The 27,639-nt window shown below is 35.1% G+C and overlaps 1 protein-coding gene across 1 annotated transcript in view; it reads right to left on the reverse strand.

Annotated features, from left to right (window-relative positions):
• Nucleotides 1–27,639, reverse strand: part of LOC149539243 (sec14 cytosolic factor-like) — a 58,118-nt gene that overhangs the window by 28,732 nt on the left and 1,747 nt on the right. Inside the window, exons 2-4 of the mRNA XM_089800570.1 lie at nucleotides 8,652–8,910; nucleotides 8,431–8,467; nucleotides 8,202–8,307 (exon numbers count right to left, since the gene is read on the reverse strand). Of these exons, the coding sequence (XP_089656696.1) occupies nucleotides 8,202–8,307; nucleotides 8,431–8,467; nucleotides 8,652–8,910 (402 nt within the window). The remainder of the gene's footprint in view (nucleotides 1–8,201; nucleotides 8,308–8,430; nucleotides 8,468–8,651; nucleotides 8,911–27,639) is intronic.

A 27,639-nucleotide genomic window follows, 5' to 3' on the forward strand; every position in this document is an offset into this window, starting at 1 on the left:
TAGGTCAACCTCTACTCATCTACCTATCACCAAGGAACACGACATTGCACTATACCATACTTCAAAAAAACGGAGAGATATTGCCAATTGCACGAAATATCGCAGGTGAATGTTACAGCTGATATAATCGCCCAATGTATCGGTGTTGGTTTTCTCAAAAAAGCGTAGCGTCTTTTTTTTTAATTGCCAAATCCCATGGATAAATAGCATTGAAAATGTGGATTTTCGTTGACCATTTATATTAAAGAATGTCAAACTCTTTTTAGGTTTTACCATGCATAGCTAGCATTGAATCCATATTTTGTTTTGACCATTTTTGTGTTCGCTTGCTGCGTATATGCAAATGCGACAAAAGGCAGGGTATCGAGATTTTTTGGTATCGTCTGGTGATTTTGCTGAATTGTGTGGGCATTTGTTGAATCGACTGGGGCAAAGTCACCGGTTGTAGGAATAATCGACCGGGTTGGATGGATTTACAAGCATTTTATAATTTTACATTATTAAATTATATTTCATTTAGTAATAATTAAATTATACAATATTTCAATCAATATAATATAATACTGTATCTATATGTAACTTTACTATTATGTATTATTAAATAATATATTACCTATATTAATTAATAAAATAGACTTACAGTCTTACAATATATATAAAATAGTAAAATACATATATTATGAAATACAATATTATTAAATAGTAATACTTGAATTTATAATTTATATACTATTATACTATGTTTATTATTATTTAATACTGTCATACAATATTAATCTAGTAAATCTATTTTAATTTTACCATTTTAATACTTCACTGTATGATAGTTTGGTTGTAGCTTATATATATTATTCATTATATATATATATATATATATATATATATATATATATATATATATATATATATATATATATATATATATATATATATATATATATTGTTTTTTTATTTTTTTGGTGCTGTTTTATAATACTTACTTTTATTGGAAAATACTGTATTTTACTATTTTTTATATACAGTTACAAAAATATTATATATTTTTAATATGTATTTTACTATTTTTTACTATTTCTTCACATAATGGCTGGTGGCAAAGAGGACATTTTATGGAAATATGGGATATTTTCAAATGTTTGAAAAAAGTGTCAATTTCTTGCTGAATTTTTCGCCGACTTTTGCCAATTCCAAGATTTTCAAAATTTTTGAGTCAATCGAGATATTGCCGAAACCTAATTTTTAAACTATGATTCTACAAGATTGATTCATTCAAAATCAATAGTTTTGTTGTCCTGCATTTTGTCACCACAAAATGTAGGTAATAGTACAAAACTTTTTCAACTTAGTTTCGTTTTTCTCTTAGTTAGTTCATTATTTAGTTGGCCAACACTAATCAATCAATCAAACCCAATTGGTATAATGAATCCTTTCACTGAAGTCTTTTGTCAAATCCTATTCTTTTTTCATTTTAAGAAGCCTGTGTTTGATTTTTGAAGCCTTCAACATCCTTTTTCACATTTTTTTGAATGTGTTTGTTTGCTTTTGGTCTTTTAGTTTTGTTCAATCTCTTGTTTTCGGTTTTCCCTTCGATTCCATATAGCTTAGGGCTTAATCGGGCTTGGCAGTGAAAAGACATGACTATTTTAGTGCCCAAAAGGTGGACTCTCCAAATGCAATTGCATAATTTAAAATATCATGTTAAATTTTAATGTTCACATTCATTTTTTGAAAAATATACCATAAATTCACTTTATGTTATGTTTTTAGGCTACTTTATCACTTAAGTGACTATAGACCACTTTATATTATATTTTTAAGTTGAGTTGCTTTTTAATTTTTCACTAAAGTGAAAAGATTAATTATATAGTTTGATTTAATTTTTGAGTTACTTTATCTTTTACTTCAAAACATCCAAGTTAATATTACTTTTTTAATGATATTTGCACATTATATATTAAACTATATTGTGTAAATTACTTTTGACCCAATTAAGTGATATTTCCTCAAAAATCAATTAAACATGTGCTTAATTGATCACTTAAGTTGTGCAAATGCACCTTTTAAACTCATTTGCATGCTTGCATGTAATGAACTTTTTAGAGTCCACTTTGCATGAAAAAAGTCCTTTACATGCAATTGCATCCCAGGAGTGTGATTGCACTATAAAGTCATTTTTATGGACTTACACAAATAAAAGCTAAGTTGATAAAATATGCAACGATCCTCCAAGAGTGCAACTTGCACGGAAATGACCATTTACATATTAAAATGAAATATGTAATGAGGTTCCAAGAGTGTGATTTGCATTCTTTTACACTTAATGTATTTTAAAACATACAAAGGGCCTTCAAGAGTGTGGTTTTGTAATATATGCTTGTTTTTGACAAGTTTTAAAACATGTAAATACATATTTGAAATATGTAATGGACTTCGAAGTGTTCATTTACATGTAAATGCACTTCCAACCAATGGATTTTATATGTAATGTGTCTTGGAGAATCCAATTTTGCATTCAAACCTAATGTAATCACCCTCCAAGACTCTATGTTTGCACTCCAAAGCCAAAAACATCCAAACACATGGAATGTATTACATATTTTAAATATGTAATGAGGTCTCGAAAGTACGATTTGCACTTCCTGCCATTATATGAATACATTTTAACATGCAAATGCATCCATAGACCTTGATTTGGCATTTCAACACATGCAAATGCTACTGGAGACCACAATTTTGCATTCCCATGCATTTTTAGGGCACATTTTTGCTAAAAATTCCCAGAAGATTGTGTTTTCATTCACGTTTTTACATTTTGGAGCCACATTTTTGCATTTGGATTGATGTGTTGGCATTTAGGGAAGACATTTTTGCATTCACAAGTCAAAAATGACCAATATATATGCATTTTGGAGCCACGTTTTTGCTAAATACGTCCACATTTTGGCATTTCCAGCTCACATTTTCCATCAATGGAGGGTCGTCTTTTAGTTTGGATGCATATTGTTGCCTTTGGGACTCACATTTTTACCATTCATGGCTAAAAGATTTCATGTCATGGTAACATGAGAACACATTTTTGGTAAAAAAAAGCCCAAATACTTGGTATTTTGCAAAAACATTTGCATACTTGGAAGTTATTGAGCACGTTTTTGGCATTAATATCCACAAACATCCTATTCCTTACTCATTTGAATCCATCATTGCAAGTTTTGAAAAGGTTATAGATTTGGTTGAAAATTTCAAAGTTGGAGAGAAGTCTTTCATTACAACTTATATCTCCTCCATTTCTGGCTTTTTATCTCCAAGTAAGTAGACACTTTCAACTGTGCTTGTCAATTCATGAGTATCTTGCTATTTTGTTGCATATTATGGCTTGCTATTGTACACTTGTTCAAAGACATGCCATGTATTGTGCAAAATTCCTTTAAATAAGATGAAAACCTTCATTTTCACATGCTTGGATTTTTCCCAAACTCCAATTTTGAAATTGCATATAGGAAGCCAACTTGTTATTTGTCATGTTTGATTCAATAACCAAAGGTGTGTGTTTTTTGCTTTGTGCATATTTTTGTTTGATGTTTTCTTGTTTTAATTTCCTTCTTTTTTGGAAAGGTTAAGCATTCTTCTCCAACAATGCTAGAGCATATCACACCATTTCATTTTCACCTTTCCATGCAAGTGCATCACATCTTTCGATATCCCACCAATTCATGTCAAAGCATATTGCATCCATTTCCTTCTATGCAATTACATTCCAAGAGCTATTACATGTAATTCCATCCTCCATTCACACTTACATGTAATCTCATTCTCCATCCGCATTTACATGTAACTACATTCATACCCACTTACATGTAGTTCCATCCTCCAAACCTAATTACATGTTTACACCAAGTCATGATTATATGTAAATCACTTTATATGTAATTGCATCCGAAGAATCTGGCTTTGGTAGAAGGTCACTCTTTAAACACCAAGTCATCATTTGCACACATCCATATGCATCCCAACTTGCATTCTTGGCCATACCCACCAAAGCCCATATTTGCCTACATGCAATCCACCCTTGAGAGCCCAATTTTAGCCCTTTTCACCCAAATACATATGCTTTCTGGTTCAGTTTCAAACATCATGTGTTCCATAAGTATCTAATCCATACTTCAAACACTCACCCCTTGTAGATTCGTCATTCTAACTCAAATCCAAAAGTTTACATGGATCCAATCTCATTGAAAGATGTTTTCATCTTCATGTTGCAGCGCACTCTTCAAGATATGTCAAAACTTCTTCAAAGAATATAGATATCCTATCAAGAAAACGTGTTTCAAATCCAAGGAAGCAATCCAAATGATTGTCCGAGAACCTGAGTTCATGTGGCAAGGCGCCAAGCACTTTGCTCTCAAAAAAAAGAGTTAAAGGTGTTGATGGAATGTTGTTCCAAGTTTACATCCAAACACCATTGAGATGGTTTTTGAAATGTCAAAGATTCCAATGTCAGAGACTCCAGAATGTGTAAATCGACAAAGGAGAATTCACGATAGCTCGAACGAGAAAAATCTTGATCACATCAAGTTTTCAAATGACAATGAGTAATTTATCAAAGAGAGTCAAAGACTATCAAAAGATGCAATTATCAAGGTGAATGTAATGGCAGAAAATAAAGGAACTCTTGATCCTATGACCATTCGGGATTGTATCATCAAGTACAAGGCCCTTCAGAACAATCCCTAGGATTGTTTCAACTCTCTTTTCTCTTTTTCCCTCTTTAGTTTTCATGTTTGTAGTTGGAGAGAATGAATTGCATGAAAATATGTAATTACATGTAATTCGATTGCATATCCTTATGACATGTAATCCAATAATTTCTCTCGTTTATTTAGAAAAGGTCAGAGTTGGTTGAGTTGCTCCCACTTTTTCCTCAAATCCTTTGCCGATATAAAGGAGTGCCCTCTCATTGTAAAAAATCATCTTTTGTTGTATGCAAGAAAGCTCTACCAAATTTGTGCAAGCTTAACTTTGATTGTGTAGTACAAAATTGGGAGAAAAGTGAATAAAAGAAGCAATTGGATTTGAAGTTGTGACTAGAAGCAATTGTGATAGAGCAAATTAGAGCTTTCACTGGAGTTTGTGCCTATTGTCTTTGATTCATGTTCTTATTTTGTTCAATAATAGAGCATAGTGAATTAAGAAGCAATCAGAGCCAAAGCTTTGACTAAGAGCGGTTGTGGTAATACATAGACTGGAAGCTTTGATTGTAGCTTGTATTACCATCTCAATTCACAAAAATAGTTAGAATTCCCTACTTCTGGAAGTCTTTGTGACCCAATGGTACAACCTATTCTTATAGAATAGATTAAAACAGGACCTAGAGCCAAACTGGTATACTTTCAATTAGCCTTTAAATTGGTGTCGGTTTATCGGTATCACTGTCTCCAACTATTAGATAGAAGTGTAGTTAGAAATTTCATCTTTCCCATTACTTGTTTTGCAAGTATGGGGATTATTTCCTATAAGCTAAGAGAAAAGAATATTGGTAACACCCTTTACAGATCTCTCAACTTCTAGTTTACCTTGAGTTTATCTAAGGAATGGTGAGAAGGGGGGGCCTTCCCTTTAAAGTAGGATAGACTTTGTCTCATACGTTGTGGCTGATCTACTTATTTTGCAACTAAATTTTCACAAAAATGTCAATTGCAAAATATTCACTCAACAAGTTTCAACTTTTGCTTCAAGTGTATTTTCATTCTTTGTAATTGGAGAAAATGAATTGCATGTGATGCAATTGCATGTAATACAATTGCATGTCTTCATGACACGTAATCCAATAATTTTTATCTAACATTACCGGGTCAAAGTGGTTGAGTTGCTCCCACTTTTTCCTCCTCCTTTCTCTCACTTGTTTTGCTATATAAGAAGTGTACTCTCAGTGTAAAATCATCTTTCATTGTATGCAAGAAAGCTTTGAAAAATTGTGCAAGCATAACTTTGCTTGTGTAGTATTATTTTGAAGAAAAGTGAATACAAAGAAGCAATTAGAACTTAAACTTTAATTGAGAGCAATTGTAATAGTGTAAACTAGAAGCTTTGATTGTAATTTGTGACTGTTATCTTTGATCCATGTTGTTATTGTTGTTTAAATAATTGAGCATAACGAGTTATGAAGCAATCGGAGCCGAAGCTTTGACTAAGGCGATTGTGGTGATACATAAACTAGAAGCTTTGATTGTAGCTTGTATTACTGTCTCAATTCAGAAAAATAGTTAGAATTGACTACTTCTATTACTGTCTCAATTCACAAAAATAGTTAGAATTGACTACTTCTGGAAGTCTTTGGGCCCCAATGGTAGAGGTTATTCTTATAGAATAGAATAAAACAGGACTTGAAGTCAAATCGGTGTGCTTTCAATCAACCTTTGAGTTGGTGTTGGTTTATCGGTATCACTATTTCCAACTATTAGATAGAAGTGTAGTTATAGATTTCATCTAACCCATTACTCACTCTGTGGGTAAGTGAATTCTTTTTTAAAAGATAAGAGAAAATAAAATTGGTAACACCCCTTACAAAATCTCTCAACTTCTTGTTTACCTTGAGTTGATCCAAGGAACGGTGAGAAGGGGGAGGCTTCCCTTAAAGGTAGGAGAGACTTTGTATCATACGCTGTGGCTGGTCTACCTATTTTGCAATTGGATTTAAACAAATTGTCGGTTGCAAAATATCCACCCAACACCATGTACATGCCAAGTGTCAATAAAGAGCAATTTCATGGACAGATTTTCTAGTCACAGCCCAGATAGTGCACATCTTCCTGTCAAGGGCATGTCATGTGATCATGGAAGCATGATTAAACATTTATCTTTTTTGTGGACTAAAGAATGTTGAACATTTTAAATCAAGCACAGCAGCTTACAGTCATTTGCCAAGTTTCCAGAATCTTTTGCCAAGTTGCAGAGTCTGGGTCAAATCTGGGCCTCTTGAATTTTGCAAGTCATGAATTTTTAAATTATAGTAATCAGTATAATTCAAGATAATTCTAGATAACGTGGAAAGGGCATTCTATGTCTTGTTTTTGTTCAACAAATCCCTATTTCTTGGTCAACTATGACCAAGCATCAAGGAAACAGGTCACCTCAGGACTCTCGAGTAAAAGCCAGGAACTGCCAGAGTGCACTGAAATAGAACCTTGTCTGGTTGATATGAACCATCTATTCACACATAGACCACAACCAGACCTGCCTTGTTATCCCAATGGTTAGGAAGTTAAGCCTTGTGCAAAGCAGCAGTGGAAACCTCCCATGTCCAAGTGACAATCAGAATTGCCTCCATCTGCATCTCGGTCAATTGTCAGAGTATGATAGTTGACATATTCTTTTTCCTGCACTGTGAGGTTAGTTTCTCAATCCATAATACAATATTAGAGATAGGGAGGATTGACATAGACAGCTCTATATTTGCACTTGTTGTGTTTTCAAAATGTTTGGTCGTGCATAATTAACACTAGTAACATTCTAGAGCAAAAACAATGTATAGTATCATATAGAGCAAAATAATTTATCTCTAAACAGTAACATATGATTGTCAAATACTCGTTGATTTGACCTTGGCTGTCTGCTGCATAATATAGTCTTCAATTTTTCTTTGACTTCCACCAATAATTTATACAGATACAATAAGATTTGAATATAGTCTTCATATATTCAATTGGTCTGACTTGTCCTATACTTCTCCTCACGTAGAATATAACCCATATTATACATTTTCAAGCTTGTATTATTCCTTATGTATATTGCATAATTGAAAAGTTGCAGAATGGCTAGTTTTTGGTTTTTTCTGATTTGATGGAATGAAGCTGATGCAGTAATACGGCGATGAATGAGCAATGCGTCATTAAAATTGCCCACTCCAACAGTGAGTTTTGAATATGCAGGTTATAATCTTGGCATCAAGTTTATGGACTTTATGGCTTCACATAGAATGCCTTCTTAAGTTTAAAACAAGCATGCACAGTAAGTATTATAATAAGAACATGTAGAGCAAACAAATAGGCACCATGCAACAATGGGGCATAGTTATACCCCATATAAACATACTATATACTATATACAGGCATTTTGGCAGAGGAATCTTATTATATCTTTAACAGAATAAAAGCATCAATGCACAATGGTAAAAAATATGGGTATTTATGCCTCTGCAATACAACCTGTAATATTTCAACACATGCAAGGGCTCCACGAATGTCTATATGCCTGAAAGTCCAACCATCAAGATCTGCTATGACGGAAAAGCTTTCCTGTCCTCCTTGTGTACTGTAAAATTGCTCAAATACAAACATCTATTTTAAGGTTTAAACTTTAAATAGTAAGTGAAATAGATTAGTATTAGATTATATAATTGACCAACAGAAATAAGATACTTGAAAAGAGGAATACCTAGAAGACATTTTATCAAGAGTATAGACAAGAAGACCTGCACAACATTTATAAATAAGTTAAAATTATACAGGAACGATAGCATCAAATGCCTTAAAGAATTACTGCAGGTAAACGTGATCTGGTAGACGTTATTAAATTTGTTTTAACCATGTATTGGAGATCTTAAGATTGCAACTAGCCATTGAACAATATTAGCAGCAATTAAAAATGTAACCTACGTTTTAAATCATCCAAAGTCTTATGGCAAGGTTTGTGCCTTGCAAAATGAACAACCGCAATTGGCCTTCCTTTTTTGTCAAACCCTTGCATGCATACCAAGTTCTTCTTAAGTTCATTTGAGATCATTGACTCTGAGATATAGCCAAGTGGTACAAAAGTCTCTCTCCATTTTCTATACTTCAGATATAGCTCACTAGCTTTTTTCACATTTGATTCTCGAGCATATAAGAAACGTCGAAGAGTAGCATCATCCACAAGCTGCATAATAGTTTAACACTTATGAGTTATATTAGGGAGCATGAAATTAACGAAGTGTCAAAATAGGAGTTAATATTTAGGTAAGAACACATGAAAGCTACAGTTGTAAATAGGAAAAAGAAACGTCATTTTTTTCTGCAGAAACATAAAATTTTGAAATTAGATAGGCAAATGTACTCATGCCATTAACAGATTAGAAATTTATCTTAGCATTTAGTCATAATCCTAGGTTCTAAGACCAGATTTGTATCACATACAATTGTTTTGAGATAACTTTATAAGGTGTGAGGGGCATTGGGTGCCATGGTTGGATTAGTAGGCAATGGAGAGCTTCAAAGTGGTCAAATTCATACAGGACCTAGAAAGTCAAGTCATTGATTCTAAATGACAATTGGTGGGATCAAGTGGAATATATCTTGAATTTCATTGAGCTTATCATGAGTATGATCAAGTTTGTTGATATAGATACACGATGTTTGTAGGAGATCTATGATGGCATAGACTCAATGATAGAAAATATTAAGGTCATAAAAACAACAAAAAAGAGAATGATACCAAGGAAACATTTTCAAAAAGGTGGTTATTCATCGTCGTTTGAACAAGATGAACACATCCTTTTGTTCATCCCTATGGGGGAGTATGGTAGAAACACGACTAGATCATTATCATGATGATATGTTACATTCATGACTGTGTTTGTCATTGATGTCAACATAACAGTTTTCTGTGGTATCTGACAAAAGAATAGCAGTAAAGATCAAGTTGATACGGACAAATCGTTGAGTACTTTCAGTAGCAAGGTTAAAGGGAGACTATACTATGTGTCTAGTATATGCAGCTAACCTCAAAAGAATAAGATATTAAGTCTGGAAGAAGTTATGCAAGTTTCGGTGAAGATTGTTCTAAGATAGAGTTTACAGAGGCATGTTCTGGTAAACTTGTTATATCTCTTAGAAGAGTTGTTATTCCGAGAAGCCGAAGTTAAAGGTGTGAAGAAGACATGTTGGTGATGACGTGGCTAAGCTCGCTTGTCATAATGTTACGTGTATGAAAAGTTATTCAAGTTGCAAGGCAAAAGATTAATGATATCGCTAAGTGTAACATGTTCTTAATGTGGTCCTATAATAATTAATTGAGAAGGTGTAACAGTCGACTCAGGGAATTGTTTTATGGATTCGGTATAAAGGAAGGACATTTTCCTTTATCATGTATGGAGGAATGCGAATGATTGTAAGTAGCACAAAGAGCAAAATGCAAAGATAAGATGAGCAAAGCGGAAGTGAACTTAACTTCATAGGTGAGGTTTTATTGTGTGATCCGAAGTTTGATACTTGGATCCGAGGTTCATGACCTGGTGTACAAGGTTTGACAGTGATTGGTTAGGTTAACGGGACAGAGGAAAGAAGTTAAAGTTCAATACATACAATTATTCTGCAAGGAATAGTTGAGAGATTAGTTGGATAGTGAGTTCAGCAATCTTGCTCCAAAAGCTATTTGGACAGTGGGTCCTTCTGTCTTCCACAACTCCTAACAGGGTTGGAATCTCTTAATAGGGATTCAAAGTCTTCTAACAAGGACTCGTATGCACTAAATGTTGTAATAGACTCCTAACAGGGTCCATCCTCTAACAAGGAATATTTATATTAGTACATCATCTTGTGGGCATCATTCCCACCAGGGTTTTCCCTCTAATCAAGGGTTTCCCTAGTTAACATATCTGGCATAATTGTCTATGTGCATCTTGTTATGGTTGTTGTTTACTTTGGCTGAATGGATAACATTGTTTAAGGTTGATAAATGTTTTAATTATTGGATAATGATTCAACCCCCCCCCCCCCCAAAGTTATCTTGGCGGACTATTGTTTCTAACAATCTTAAGGCATGAGAAAGTAGATCATCCAGCTTGGAGAAGAGGATGAAGTGTAGGAGCGAACTTTGAAGGGCTAGTAGTTGAGGCTTGGTAAACCAAGAGATTGCTTAGTGGGCTTGCGAGCACAAGTTGAGATTTCCTTGGAGTTTTCTACCAGAGTGTGGATTTGGACTAGCTGGGATTAGGATTGAGTTGGATCTTAAGGGATCTTGTAGAACTGTTTTTGTAATTGCTTTTGTATTTGGCCCTAACCCGAAAGGCCTTACAACCAAGCACATTGCATGTAAACAGTTATTTATGAATAAAGAGTTGCATTTGGTATCTGACCTTACACTTGTGTTGTGTTTCCATTGTGTGGTTATTTGCAGGGATCTGGATTACCTCCAGTAGGGGTACCATCGGATTCTTGCTACATCAACCAATTGCTCTCTTCCATCATTCCCTTGCATTTTCCCGCCAACTGAAGTGATTCCCATAACTTGTCTTCCTCAAACTCTTGTGCCCATATCCAACATTGCTTTACAATCATCTCTGGTAGTTTTGACATGGAACAAGCAAGAACATTTCTCAATGATTTTTTGGTCCATGCCACAAAATCTTGAATATCTTCATCCTATATCAATTTGCATAGTTTGTAGAGGTTGTAGCTTGATGATACTTTTGTCCAATTCCTAGAATCACGAAGATCTTTAGGAAACATTTTGTTGCCTTCCAATATATTTTATAACACATTTTCTTCATATTGGGAAATGTAATCCTTTTAGGCCGACTTGGTCACACAATTGTATAACTTTAGGTACTTAATCCTAGCATGGGCATTAGTTAGAAGATTAGCTCTTAGAAGCTTGAGGTTAAGGGATTTCAATTTGTAATCAAGCCTATATGCCTGGCATAAAAGAATGCATGTTGCAAGCCCATTGTGACTAAATTTCTAATAATAAGGAGGTTGATCTTATTCATTTCAGTTGCTCTTTGTTGTTTCTATTGTGTTACTCTTGCTGCAAGGATTGGACAGATCTCCTTGAGGTCCCTCTGTCCTTGGCTGCACCAAAATGACACTAAAGAAAAAAAATTCAAAAAGGTGGAAATAATCATTCATCATCGTTGGAACAATATGAACGCACCATTTTCCTCCTTGCATATAAACTATCCCCCAAGTACTATAGCAATATGGCACTTTCTTTGCTAGAGAGAACTCCACAATATAAGATAGTGAAGTTGCTACTAGGTACAAGAACACATTTGCTAGACTCTTCTTAGATCCAGAAATGATGGGACATTTTAGGAGAGATTTATTTCCATGGCAAGTCAAGTTGTGATATTACGGTTAGGATAAAAATTGTGTAGTTTTTGAGTCAAACTCATTGACCATGTTTCATGAGTGTTACATCCCAATTTTTGACCAAGTTTGAAATATAGCCGTTGAGGTTTGCATGAAGTCAAATGGCAGTTTAATTTGATATAATCTGGTGAAATGGTAAGATGGTTGGTCGATATGTTTTCAAGTGAAGATGACATGTTAGTCAATCGTTAATCACGAATTCATGGAATTAAGATGAAAGATTAACTGTTATGATTATTTATGATAAAATAATTAATAATTTAATTAAGGAGAAATTCCTTGCAATAAGTGGTCGAAGGGGTGGAAGCATTGTTAGAAAAGAATTAGGCGGGGCATCATCATCACCGGGCAGACTGGTAGAGGACCTAGTGATTTGAAACAGGGTAAATCTGTCAAACTGTATGAGTTATTTAAATAAATAATTTAATTAAAACAATTGGGTTAAAATATATAAAGTATCCCAAAAGATTTTAATTTACCTTTCATCATATTATTTTAATTAATATTTAATTACGTGCATTTAAATATAAAAATGATTTAGTGCCATTATAATTTAATAATAAATAACTTGATGTTGCTTGTACATATAAGAATTCAACAATTATAATAACATTTGATTATTATAATTTCTGAGTCATAATCTTTCAACTTTTTTTTCTCTTTTCCATTCTTTTATGTTTTCCTTGTTAATCGATTAAATGCTTGGAAATTTGAATCGATTATAATCTTCCAACTTATGTTCTTGCTTTTAATTGATTTACACTGAATTAAATGTTTGGAGATCGTATAGTTTTCTTGATAACATGTGGAAGCCAAGAAGTCTCGATTTCAGCTTTTTAGAGCCATGGTTGGGTTTGTATATTATGTGCCTCTCGAATTCCATGAGGGGGATACTGGGAGTACACCTCCCATACCGCTGAGTATCATCCTGTTTTCAACATCCTGCATCTGTATCCATCATCGTCCTTCTTTTTCTTAGCAACCCGTGATTCTATGTTAGCCGTCTACAAAGGTTAAGTTCGGCCCTGCCTATAATCCGCTTGGAAAGTTAAATCGATTGTATTCACAACCACTGGGCCAGGGTAGACAGTTAATACCAGGTGCAGACTCTTCCCAAGTTTGGATTGAGAGAGAGTCGAGTAAGATTACCCATTTCTTACAATCGTTTTCTTTCAATTATACTTTCCTTGTTAACACGTCTGCTAATTTGGGTCGGCAGTCTATTATGAGAAAGGAAAGCTCGTACAGAATATAAAATACTGCATTTTTTTTTATACCAGTAAATCATTTTCCATATATCTTCGACTTGAAGTATGAATAATTCCAAGCTTTAACAATGAAGCTTATGTTTCCAGTCTGTCATATGTTTACTTTATTATCATTGCCATTGACATATGATAATTCAAACGTCTTCCTATATTGTTCGAATGTGTAATTATTTGTTTTCCCTTTTTAAGAATGTTATCTTCTCTAGTAAAATCAAATATATTCTGTTATAAATTAAAAAATTGAGATTAAGATAATGAACCCATAACATGATATATGTGTTTTCATCCATGGGATAGTAAATAGATTCATTTTGTAGCTCAATGTAATTCATGATATATGTAAAAATTAACAATCTCAATTTAGAACCAAGTACATCTAGTTATATATTTGCAATGGAGATCTTGAATATCAGAACACCAATTCATCAGCAATGATGCATGATAAGGTGAAGAAATGTAAAGCAAATCCAATTAACTGGTACTAATATAATCACAGACTGAAACATGATGGGCGGTAATAGATTTCTAGTTCTTGGAAACTATTCTTAAATCATAGATGATTCTTTATTCATAAGAGTGTATCAATCATGCATATAAGAGATAGAAATGCAATGAAAGCTGAGAGCAATTAAATTTGGCTTAGAATGTTATACATTTATTCAAACCATACAAAGATGAAAATGTTATCGTAAATCCGAACACCATGGAACTCACCAGGCAATATGGTGGAGTTAATTAATAGTCATTCAATTTAGAGATCTTTAGAGAAAATAATTATGTAATCACGGCTAATGAAATGTCAGATGCATGTTTAATTGACAAAACCGGTTGTTCTGAGAATTCTGGATACCTGGGACTCACCCGACTGTGTAGCCAAGAAGATGGGTGATGAGGTGTGAGAAAGGAATCATCATTAATATGAACCAGTATCAGTTATGACATTTCAATATTTATCAATTAAAATTAATTAATTAATAGCTCATGCATATTCCTGCTATGGTGAACTCCTACTACCAAGTCATATGGCATGTTATATATCATGATGCCCAATGGATGGAATGATGTTCCCTATCGATTTTGGGTAGGGAGGGCCTTTCTCGTTAGAGATCATGTGATCTTGTTGTTTATCGTGATACCCAGTGGATGGAATGATGTTCCCTATCGATTCCGAGTAGGGACGGCCTTTCTCATTAGAGATCGTGTGGGGATATATTGTGGTCCGAGGTTGGGTGGTTAAGCCCTTGACAATGTTTCACCTCTCTCAAGCTGTCGAATTTGTGTCAGACAGATATAAGCTATGCATTCAATTGTTTATCGAAAACAAGTATTATCATTTTTAGTTATGTGGAGGTAAGATTAAATTCAGTTAATTTATTGTTACCGTTATAGAATCGTGGATTGTTTTTCATATCAAATATAAGTATATTTCTAACCTTGAGTTACTATCACAGTTAAGCAATAGGAAGGAAAGAAATCTGAAGCCCTAAATGTTTGTGTGACAGCTGGAACCTTAAATGATACAGTGGTATTGGAAGCCCTAATTGAATCCGTGGTATTGAAAGCCCTAGTTGAATCCGTGGTCGCGGAAGCCCTAAATTGAATCCGTTGTTGCGGAAGCCCTAAAATTGAATCCGTCATCACGGAAGCCCTAAATTGAATCTGTGGTCGCAGAAGTCTTCAAATGAATCCGTGGTATTGAAAGCCCTAGGTGAGATAGCGGTATCAAAAGCCCTAAATGAACCGATGGTAAATGATGCCCTAATTGATACAGTGGTATGTGATGCCCTAATTTAAACTAATAGAAGTTTTTAATTGTAATTATCATTTGATTTTAAGATAGCAATTTTTAGATGATAGTTGTCATGTGAAATTGTTATAGTGTATTTGTGGACTAACCCAGGTGGTTGCAGAAGCATCCCTCGTTTGAATTCAATCTCAATTTTCCAAGGTATGTAGTTTTCAAATTCTGTAATAATTTCATTTGATGATATTTCAAGTTTTTAAGTTAAGAAATTTAGTCTAACTGATTTTGGCGGTAAATCTTATTCACATGAATCTGAATGATATAACTGTCTTCCTATGAAACAAAGTAATAACTGTATTCTTTGAGTATGATAGGTGTTAATTTAGACCCGGGAAAACGTTATGTTAGATATGGTATCAAAGCACTGGATTCAATGCTGAAACCTTGGGTCCAGCACTGTTTTTGAGAAACTAAAAATGTATATGTTGAAAAAGATTTATTTTTGCATATCCGGATATCACAATCAAAACTAGAAAATCATTCAGAATAGCCAGGAAGGCTGAAATGATATAAAGTGGACAAATGTATAAACTATGATATCATAAAGACGAAACCTAATTAAAAAGATAAATAGGATTGGCAAGTTGAGTGGTGGAGATTGGGTTTGATGACCCAAATTTTGAAATCTTTGGCCAAGGTGGATTGTCCAGACACTTCAGTTATTTGACAAATAACTGTTGGGACTTTAATTAGGCAGATTTGCCAGAACAATTGATCTTGTTGATTGTCCAAACGCTTCAGTTATTTTGTCGAATAACTGTTGGGACTTCAACTCACCTGAATACTCAGATGGTAGGACCAGAATGATACATATGCCTCATCCCTGGAGGGAGGGCCATTCTTTGTCGAGAATGAGAAGATTAAAAAGGGTCCAGATGCTGAGACTTGCGCAATCCAAACACAGTTTATAATCTTGACAAAATGTTATCTAAATCCATCATGATCAGATTTGTCAACCCAAATTAATGATAGAAATAGATTGTTACCTATTTGAACTTGAACTGAATGCAAGCAAAATTGTGAACCATGATCCTTTCTGATGTTGGTTAAACAACAAGATCATTATGTGCTCCAGTAAGGAGTAAGCACACACTTGCATAATTGGAACTATCAATGCTTGTTTACAGATGTAAACTTTTGATGAGATGGGCATGGAAGCCTGAATCACAGAAATGGGAAAGATGAATTTCCAAGTATTTACAAATGAATGAGAATCTTTTGAATTGTTTCAGATGCCTATGATCTTGATTAGATTTATGATGATCTTGCATAGTATATCATGTTTTTACCCTTTGACACACTGATATACATGTATGATACACACAATGTTGACTTTACAGAATGAGTTGTTGTATATTGCTTTGAAGATAAAGTGTATATTCTATCATGAAATGATTATTATGAAATGTTAATGTTGTAAGATGGGCAAAGAGGCCAAGGTTGCTTGTTACGTGCATTTAAATATAAAAATGATTTAGTGCCATTATAATTTAATAATAAATAACTTGATGTTGCTTGTACATATAAGAATTTAACAATTATAATAACATTTGATTATTATAATTTCTGAGTCATAATCTTTCAACTTTTTTTTCTCTTTTCCATTCTTTTATGTTTTCCTTGTTAATCGATTAAATGCTTGGAAATTTGAATCGATTATAATCTTCCAACTTATGTTCTTGCTTTTAATTGATTTACATTGAATTAAATGTTTGGAAATCGTATAGTTTTCTTGATAATGTGTGGAAGCCAATAAGTCTCGATTTCAGCTTTTTACAGACATGGTCGGGTTTGTATATTATGTACCTCTCAAATTCCATGAGGGGGATACTGGGAGTACACCTCCCATGCCGCTGAGCATCATCCTGTTTTTGGCATCCTGCATCTGTATCCATCATCGTCCTTCTTTTTCTTAGCAACCTGTGATTCTATGTTAGCCGTCTGCAGAGGTTAAGTTCGGCCCTGCCTGTAATCCGCTTGGAAAGTTAAATCGATTGTATTCAAACCACTAAGCCAGGGTAGACAGTTAATACCAGGTGCGGACTCTTCCCAGGTTTGGATTGAGAGAGAGTTGAGTAAGATTACCCATTTCTTACAATCATTTTCTTTTAATTATACTTTCCTTGTTAACACGTCTGCTAATTTGGGTCGGCAATCTATTATGAGAAAGGAAAGCTCATATAGAATATAAGATACTACATTTTTTTTTATACCAGTAAATCATTTTCCATATATCTTCGACTTGAAGTATGAATAATTCCAGTTTTTAACAATGAAGCTTATGTTTCTAGTCTGTCGTCTGTTTACTTTATTATCATTGCCATTAACATATGATAATTCAGACATCTTCCTATATTGTTCGAATGTGTAATTATTTGTTTTCCCTTTTTAAGAATGTTATCTTCTCTAGTAAAATCAAATATATTCTATTATAAATTGAAAAACTAAGATTGAGATAATGAACCCATAACATGATATATGTGTTTTCATCCATGGGATAGTAAATAGATTCATTTTGTAGCTCGATGTAATTCATGACATATGTAAAAATTAACAATCTCAGTTTAGAACCAAGTACATCTAGTTATATATTTGCAATGGAGATTTTGAATATCAGATCAACAATGATGCATGATAAGGTGAAGAAATGTAAAGCAAATCCAATGTACTAGTACTAATATAATCACAGACTGAAACATGATGGGCGGTAATAGATTTCTAGTTCTTGGAAACTATTCTTAAATCATAGATGATTCTTTATTCATTAGAGTGTATCAATCATGCATATAAGAGATAGAAATGCAATGAAAGCTGAGAGCAATTAAATTTGGCTTAGAATGTTATACATTTATTCAAACCATACAAAGATGAAAATTTTATCGTAAATCCGAACACCATGGAACTCACCAGGCAATATGGTGGAATTAATTAATTAGTCATTCAATTTAGAGATCTTTAGAGAAAATAATTATGTAATCACAGCTAATGAAATGTTGGATGCATGTTTAATTGACAAAACCGGTTGTTCTGAGAATTCTAGATACCTAGGACTCACCTGCCTGTGTAGCCAAGAAGATGGGTGATGAGGTGTGAGAAAGGAACCATCATTAATATGAACCAGTATCAGTTATGACATTTCAATATTTGTCAATCAAAATGAATTAATTAATAGCTCATGCATATTCCTATTATGGTGAACTATTGCTGCCAAGTCGTATGGCGTGTTATATATCATGATGCCCAGTGGATGGAATGATGTTCCCTGTCATTTCCGGGTAGGGAGGGCCTTTCTCATTAGAGATTCTGTGGGGATATATTGTGGTCCGAAGTTGGGTGGTTAAGCCCCTGACAATGTTTCACCTCTCTCAAGATGTCGGATTTGCGGCAGACAAATATAAGCTATGCATTCAATTGTTTATCGAAAACAGGTATTATCATTTTTAGTTATGTGGAGGTAAGATTAAATTCAGTTAATTTATTGTTACCATTATAGAATCGTGGATTGTTTTTCATATCAAATATAAGTATATTTCTAACCCTGAGTTACTATCACAGTTAAGCAATCGGAAGGAAAGAAATCTGAAGCCCTAAATGATTGTGTGACAGCTGGAACCTTAAATGATACAATGGTATTGGAAGCCCTAATTGAATCCATGGTATCAAAAGCCCTAGTTGAATCTGTGGTCGCAGAAGCCCTAAATCGAATCCATCGTCGGGGAAGCCTTGGAATTGAATCCATCATCGCAGAAGCCCTAAATTGAATCTGTGGTCGCAGAAGTTCTAAAATGAATCCGTGGTATTGGAAGCCCTAAGTGAGATAGCGGTATCAGAAGCCCTAAATGAACCGATGGTAAATGATGCCCTAATTTAAACTAATAGAATTTTTTAATTGTAATTATCATTTGATTTTAAGATAGTGGTTTTTAGATGATAGTTGTCATGTGAAATTGTTATAGTGTATTTGTGGACTAACCCGGGTGGTTGCAGAAGCATCCCTAGTTTGAATTCGATCTCAGTTTTCCGAGGTATGTAGTTTTCAAATTCTATAATAATTTCATTTGATGATATTTCAAGTTTTTAAGTTAAGAAATTTAGTCTAACTGATTTTAGCGGTAAATCTTATTCACATGAATTTGAATGATATAACTGTCTTCCTATGAAACAAAGTAATAACTGTATTCTTTGAGTATGATAGATGTTAATTTAGACCTGGGAAAACGTTATGTTACAATGAGTAGTGGCTCACACGAACCCATCTCTCATGAGGATGAATGGAACACTTAACACTCATTGGATTTAGGTGATTCTCACAAAGGTGAAGCACTGGGACTTCTCGAGAAGTCACCCATCCAAGTCCTACTCCAGCTTGAGCGCACTTAACTCCGAAGTTTCATCCATGGTTAAACCCACTCTGCTTGCAACCCCATTTGCAAAACCTTCACCAAGTGTTGTGCATTATGAACCATTCATTAGAAAGCCCCTTAAGCTCATCAATTGATAAATAGGAGATATTTTTCCACAACAAGTCAAATTGTGATATTACTATCACGATTCAACTATGTAGTTTTTAAATCAGACTCATTAACCCATGTTTCATGAGTACTGGCTCAAAAACTACACAGTTGAATCTTGATAGTAATATCACAATGTTAGGAGAGAGTTTGACATGTTTATCTTAGAAAAAGATCGAAATACGTGTGCTAATAACAACCAATCCAAAGTAGATGTATGTACCTTGTTATACCTCCATGGTCAGATTGATGAAAGTCATAATCGATTGAAGAATGACAAGGCAACCAAGAAGAACAGTACTGACAGATGATGATTGATTCAATTGATTTATCAAATCTGTGTAGCATCAACTGTTGTGGTTCAAGATATATTGTCTTGACTCAGTCATGTGATTCATGTTTCGATCACATAGTGCTTAGTGTATTGGAAGACATTGTTTTAATCAATTGAAAATCATTGTGCAAGGAGTTCATAAAATACTTGGACCATTTATGTTTGATCCGCTAATGTGATGTCATGGTCGACTCCAATGAATCTTTTCATGATAAAGGTGTTGTGGTGATGTGTCAGTATGATATGGAACAATGTTATGGCCTTGTATCATTTGTGGTGATCGAGTTTCTTGGAGTCATGCATGTATATTGGAAAAGGTGAAGAGGTTTAAGTGTTCTTGGTCAGTTCAATGAGTGATTAAAATTGGAAGCTGACTGAAATTGGAAAATGATGGATTAGGGATTTGTAATGCATTTTGGCTAGCTAAAGGTAAAATTCAAATGTAATATGTCTCTATTAAGGAACAAATGAAGGATATATTTGTATTTCAGTCGGATGTATTTGCGAAGTGTAGATCATGAGTTTATCTACAAGAAGAGATAGAATTTGTGCTTAGCTAGATCTGTACAAGAAGAGAAGAAACATTACTCTCAGATCATCTCACTCATTGAATCCTAACAGGTTGTCTTAACCGGGTCACTCCTAACAAGATAAGAAGGATCCTAATGGGTTTGAAGATTAAATTCTTTAAGTGGGTGGCTCACTAATTGAGTTTTAAATCCTTTCACAAGGTTACTCCTAATAGGGCCATAGGAAAATCCCTTTACTTGGCGACTCTTAACAGGGTCTTCTGTTAACCAAGCATTATTGTAAGCTCCTAACAGCACAAGGCCTTTAACCCGGCATACTTCATTATAGTGAAAATATTTGTGAGTACTAATTCCCATCATGGGTTTTCCCTCTGACCAAGGTTTCCACATGAAAAATCTCGATGTTCTTGAGTTGTATTTTTTGGATGGTTTTATGTGTTTCATTACTTATTGCTTCACAAGTTAAATTTGGATGCATGTGGTTGTATAGTTAATGAATGGATCTGATTTGAGTTGCATATTTGGTAAAAGTTTGAATCTAATAGATTAATGATTCACGCACACCCCCCCCCCCCCACTCTTAGTAATTTTGGACCTTATAATACTTTCAAATGAATTTTTGCCCCAAACTCTGCCCTTGACACATGTCGCGCCGATGTATGCTCTCGCACATTGCTCCTTCCCTTTCTCTTCAAAAACCTATGCATGCATGACACGTACCCCAACAAAGAAATGAAACCCATGGGCAATTCAAAAGAAGGTATTATTGCCATTAGATCTGGCTCTTCCCCCAACTATCTTCAAAATATAACAAAGGAAAGCCCAATGTTGGATAATTTGCACTTATGTAAATGAGGTGGTTTGTATACAGATATACAAGCACATCTAGATTATCATCACATTTTTCCACCATTAGTGGAATAACTTCAATAGCTTGTTGTTCTTCACCTCTTTGCATTGACTTTTCATTAAAATACACATCTTGGCTAATTATAATCTTGTGGGTATCAGCATCCCACATCCTGTACCTATTTGAACCTTCTACAAAACCAAGAAAAATACATTTTGTGGACTTCTTGTCCAGCTTATTTCTCCTCTTTCTACGAATATGTACATTAGCATCTCAACCAAGAACAAGGAGAAATGAGTAATTAATTGGTATACCTTTCCTTATTTCTTCATAAATTTACTAATGAAGAGAAGGAGTGGGTGATCAAATTAATCAAAAAAGAAGATGTGCTACCAACCTCAACCCAAAACATCTTCTCCAAACCATCAATTCTCAAAATGCATTTGGCTCGCTCCATAATAGCATGGTTCATGCGTCCAACAACACCATTTTCTTGTGGTGTCCTAGCAACCATCAATTGCTTTGCAATTCAATGCTCAGTACAACACTAGTTATATTTTGTTGCGCAAAACTCACCTCCACTGTTTGTTCTTAGACATTTTATTGTCTTACCCATTTATTCTCTACCAGAACCCTAAACCTCTTGAAAAAAGAAAACGCTCAAATTTCTTCTTGTGAAGATAAATTTATATCTTACAAGAATAGTCATTCTATGAATGGAAAAAAATGATGAACCTCTAATAGATGTAATAGGAGCTTCCAAAATATCTCAATGAATTGAATCTAATATATCTTTGCTTTTGGTAGTGCTTCTAGAAAAACTTAGTCTATTATGTTTTCCAAATAAATATTGTGTTGCCATTTTATGCCCTCCCCGCCAAAATTTGAATTTGAATGCAAACCTCACCCAACGGTCACCTTCCATCTTTTATATTATTTTAAATGCCCTGGAAATGTCAAAAAAATAAAGTATTTAAAACCTTATGTTTTGTTTTCATTGGCCTGCAACTTTCTGCGCCATTAGATCTTTGGCGATCTACAATGGGCGCTTTCCCGCATTCTCCAAATGCATGACCTTTACGTAATGCGGGGAAGCCCCTTTGCGACGCGTGGCAAGTGGGTCCGCTTTCTCTTGTGAGCCGCAGAGGGTAGACAAGGTGGCTAATGAGTTGGCATTTTGATTGGCACCTGCTTTCCCGCATTTTGTCTTCTGTCAGACCTCCTAACAATGTGGGCAAGCGCCCTGGTGACGCGTGTCTGAATGACATCACGGAGGATAGTTGCACAAGTTCAGTGGGCACATGTTACGAGCACTGTTGGATCTCCCGAAATCAAGGGTTGGCGCATGCCCACAAGATAAAGTTGCAAGAAGATTAAGGAATGCGAGCATGCCCCTTTGTGACTCCTGTCCCACGGCCTCACATGTTCCCAATTCACCTTCCACTGTCTGATGCGATCTGATCAACGGCTGGCACATGCCCGCAAGATGAAGTTGCAAGGAAATTAAACAATGCGAATATACGCCCTTACGACACATGGCTGGTGTGACGTCATGGACCCACTTTTCTCAGAGGTATTGACGGCTCGTCCTCGGTGGCAGTTGTCAGGCAAGTCAGAGTACAACGAAGAAATCCCATTGGTCCGTCTAGCTGACTAGGTATACCGTCCTGCAGAATTTATAATCATCGTGGATTTGAAGAGGATCAAGGGTTGGCGCTTCCTCGCATTAACAAGATGCAAGGCAATTAAATAATGCGGGCATGCACCTCGCTGCCGTGTGTCCTTGTGGAGTCAGTTTTGTTCCAGGTGGTGCCAGTTGTTTGCCAGGGTGATGCCAGTTGGGGCCAGGTCAGGCTAAGTCAGATGTTGAAGTGTTTCATGGGCCCAAGTTTTCATGGACAGGCGCAGTGAATAGAGAGTCTTTCTCGATTGTTGATCTTGCAAAGATCAATGATCAGGGCTTTCCCGCATTATGAAGTTATGAGGAAGTAAAACATTGCGGGGAAGCGCCTAGACAACACATGTCCTTGCGGGCCCGGCCAAAGTATTAACAGTGAAGGCAGCACAGTTGGGGCTGAGCGGTTGGCGGTTACATGCGGTTAGGGTTTGAGGAGGTGGCACAACTAATAAGGAGATGTCGGTCAACTGCGTGGAGACTTGCGGGGTGGCAAAATAAAATGAAGTTATTGGCCCACGTGGCCTAACTTGGGTGCAATATTCAATTGACTATTTGAACCTGCTGATTCACGAGCTAGAAACAGGGGAAATCAAGTTTTGTTTCGCAATCTAATCCTTGTGATCAATGCCAACCACTCTTGTATGAATGCTGAACTCAATGAACGCGGGAAAACACTCCATCACCTCTAATCCGATCCATCTACTTGGTCAAAAAATTTAATGGCGTCGTTTCTGTCTCCTCAGGGCCCTGTTCTAACAAAGATCAAATATCATTGCATCCGGATCTGTGCTTAGATCATATTTTATTCAGATCTCCATGATTATTCTCTGTAGGACTTAATGGCAATGGTTGTAGAGTAATTTCAGTTTGAAAATATCTCAGTTATGCCTGAACTATAAAGGCAATTTTTGCAGATTTTGTAAAAGTCGACTCTTGTCTGACTTCTCTAATATTGCTCTGCAACTTCAGTGTAAATTCCCTTTGCCTCTGAACTGTATGATATTCTGCTTTATCTCCTTCAGCCATTAATGTGAAAGTGCAAGAGCTATTTGCCTCTCATTGGTGTTTTGTAGAGATCTGCAATCTGCATGACTGTATCTCTTTTGGCCTGTGAATGATATATAAGTGAATCTTCTCTTTCCTTGTGTCATTCATTTTGGGTTTTCTGATCTACATGTGATTGTTAGATTAAAGCAAATCTAAATGTGTATATCTTTTGGTGTCATGATGGTTCAATAGTGCATGTATGGGCAGAGATTGGTTTGAACACTCTATTTTGGTGCATCACCCCCTTAGATTAGAATAGGTAGATTTGCTTTTCATGCATTCCTTCTCCCTTTTCCTCTCCAAGAGTAGTTAGGTGCACCCTGATAGTAAAGGAAGCCGGCCTTCTCCGAAGACTCAACCTCACAGTTCAAGTCCCACAACTTGGAGGTTGTTTCCATGTTTCACAAGGTTGTCCTTAGGTAAAAACTTTGGACGTGGGTGCAAACTTTTGTGACAACATATTGATTGCATAAACTCAAATCTTTGGATTTGGCACCTGGGGGAAGATTCCAATCTAGCAATACCTTGAAACATTGCTCACCCATATGGCCTAGCCTTTGATGTCAGTCAATGTGTCCATCTCTACATTAGATGCCACAACAATCTCTCCATTATCATTTTTTCCAACCAACCTATAGAGATCGTTCACATTTTCTTCCTTTAGCACAACTAAAACTCTTTGTTACCTTGAGACAACTATATTCACCATTGACACGATAACCTTGTTCATCAAACACTCCAAGTGAAAGCAATTCTTTCTTTAAACCAAGTGCATGTCAAGCATGTTGAATAGTTCTAACTACTCCATCAAACATCTTGATTCTTACCTCTCCACCAACAACTTCACATGGGTTGTTGTTTCCCATGTAAATCATACCTCCATCACAAGCCCAGTAGGTAGACTACTAGTCACTATATGGAGTCATATAAAAAGAAGGCACCAAAATCAAGAATACAGACATAAAGTACACAACTTTTCAGATTAGAAGTTAATACCTCTCCATCTTCCAATTTTGTTTGAACTTCTACAATGTTTTCCTCAAAGTACTAGGACTCTCCTTCGTTGCTTTTGGCAACTTAAAATCCTTATAGACATGTCCATTATTGCCGCTGTTCCAGCACTTGCCTTTTTCCATTCCTTGGAATCAGACCCGGTTTGTTCATGCTCAATGTTGGTTCTTTCTTGAGTTCTGCCTCTAGCGACTATGGCTTCATTTAAAGATCCTTGAGATGTTTTCCATGTTGAATCTTCATAGATTACTGCAGCTAGCACATCTTTTAAGGCCAACTAGCCACTTGATGCAGAATTACTGAGAGTCATAACTAGTTGACCCCAACTTTCTAGCAAGGAGCATAGTCATATTGTTGCCTTATCTTCTTCATCAATTTTCACACCCATTGAAGCCAACTTGATTGTCTGTTAAAATCTTTAAATGATCTGTGACTGATGATTTTCGCGCATTCTCAAATTATACAACTACATTCATTACAGGATTATTTATGCCAATGACTTTGACAAATACAACTTTGCAAGCTTATTCCACATGTCGTGAGCAGATTCCTCCTCTGCAACCTTGAACAAAATTGGATCTTCTAGAGCTAACTGGATTGTTGCTCTAGACGTATTATCCGTGATATTCTTGTTTGTTGTGCCCATATTAGCAAGTTTTGATGATACCCCTCTAAGAACTCTATCACTTTCATCCTTCACTAAAAAGGATTGAATCTTAAGATTCCATAGAGGACAATTGGAACTATCAAACTTTTGCACCTTGAATTTGGTAATAGAACTTCCTGCCATTGCTCACCTCTTAAAACAAACAACTTCTACACAAATAGCCTCACTCTGATACCAATTTTCATGATAATTACAAGTGCTAAAAATTACAGAGAAGAACAAAAACACATAACAGATTTATGTGGAAAAACCTGGTACAACTATACTACGAAAAAAACCATGGGCAAATATCTTTCAATATTATTTCTCAGGAAGTTTTACAATTACAACAAACTCAAAAATGTACTTCAAAACATGACTTTGAGTAGCATATAACAACCGAGTTGCAAAGTCCTAATTGAAGACAACTTACTAAAATTAGTAAGTATGATTCACACAACTACATGTTTAACGTCAGAAATACTATTTATAGTAAGTCTCCAAACAAAATTACAGTAAGTTTGCTAACAAATACTTGCTATTTATAGTAGGTCTCAATAAAAATGTGCCACTAGTAGGATGCATAACAGCGAGTGCCTAGCGGTGCACTAGATGAAAGGGCCATGATGACTCAACCACAACTGGATGAGAATCCATGATGATCCATGATGACTCAACCACAACTAGATGAGAACCCATGATGATCCATGATGACTCAACTGCATCTAAATGAGAATCCATGGTGACCTCTCATTCCAACAGCTATCTCAAGCTTCTCAAGCTTCAGTGAGTGTTGCAGACAAAGATTTAAAGCAATCTGCAATTAAAGATGAAAATTCCACCTGTTGGCTACAATATTTTTAGTACCAGCATCTGTAATAACCATTTAACAATTCTCTCAGCTCTACATAATCTACACCATGATGGAAAGCTCTCAACAAAGTCTCAGATTCCCTATCCACTGACCCCAAAGTCTTCCGACCGGATTTCTTTAAAGTCATCCGACCGGATTTCTTTAAAGTCAAGATTTCATTTAGTACTGTTTTCAAACATTTCAGTAGACATTATGCACATCAAAAGAATGAATGATAACTATATCCATGGATCCCAACAACATGTAAACTCAATTTAATTTACTTGTAAATATAGGAACACACTAAACGACCAAAAGCTGGGTTCTCATTAAGGCACATAGAGCTTTCTCTCTGAATGGGCAAATCTCAGTGCAGGGTATGGAAAGGCTTTCAAATGCTGTTATGTTTCTCTTGAAATTGAATGTTCGATTGACATATAGAGGTTCTCAATTGCTATTATGTTTTTTGTAACATTAAATTTTTTGGTTGACATTAACACATGTAACTATAGTTACCCAGTTCAAAAAATTCAAACTTTGATCTCCGGAATTTTCAACAAAAATTGACAGTTACACATGCAACCATAGTTACATGGTTGAAAAAATTAAGTTCATTCAGGAAGTCAAAAACCTTTGGATGTCCAGAATTTTCGAAATAAAATTTGGTAGAATTTCTATAGAAATTTAAAACTTCAGACCAAATCGAACAAATTCTGCCAGTCCAAAAAGCCCAGATCTGGCCAGGTTTGGTAACTAAGAATGTAAAAAGGTTCAATCCATAGTCATACAAACTCAAGTTTAAATTTTGCCTTGGCAATCAATGTTTTCAATTTTTAAGAGTTATTTTTGATATTCAAGTAAAACTTACAAGATGCCAAAATATTATATTTTTAAGAGTGTTTAAGCTTTCACAATCCATACATTTTTAAGGTAGTTCATAAAAGAATTGTATATAAAAGAACTTGTCTTGATGCCTCCTACAACT

The sequence above is a fragment of the Cupressus sempervirens genome, chromosome 9 (genome assembly GCF_028749045.1).
Source record: "Cupressus sempervirens isolate cs-2001-9-10 chromosome 9, ASM2874904v1, whole genome shotgun sequence".
In the NCBI taxonomy this organism is placed as follows: domain Eukaryota; kingdom Viridiplantae; phylum Streptophyta; class Pinopsida; order Cupressales; family Cupressaceae; genus Cupressus; species Cupressus sempervirens.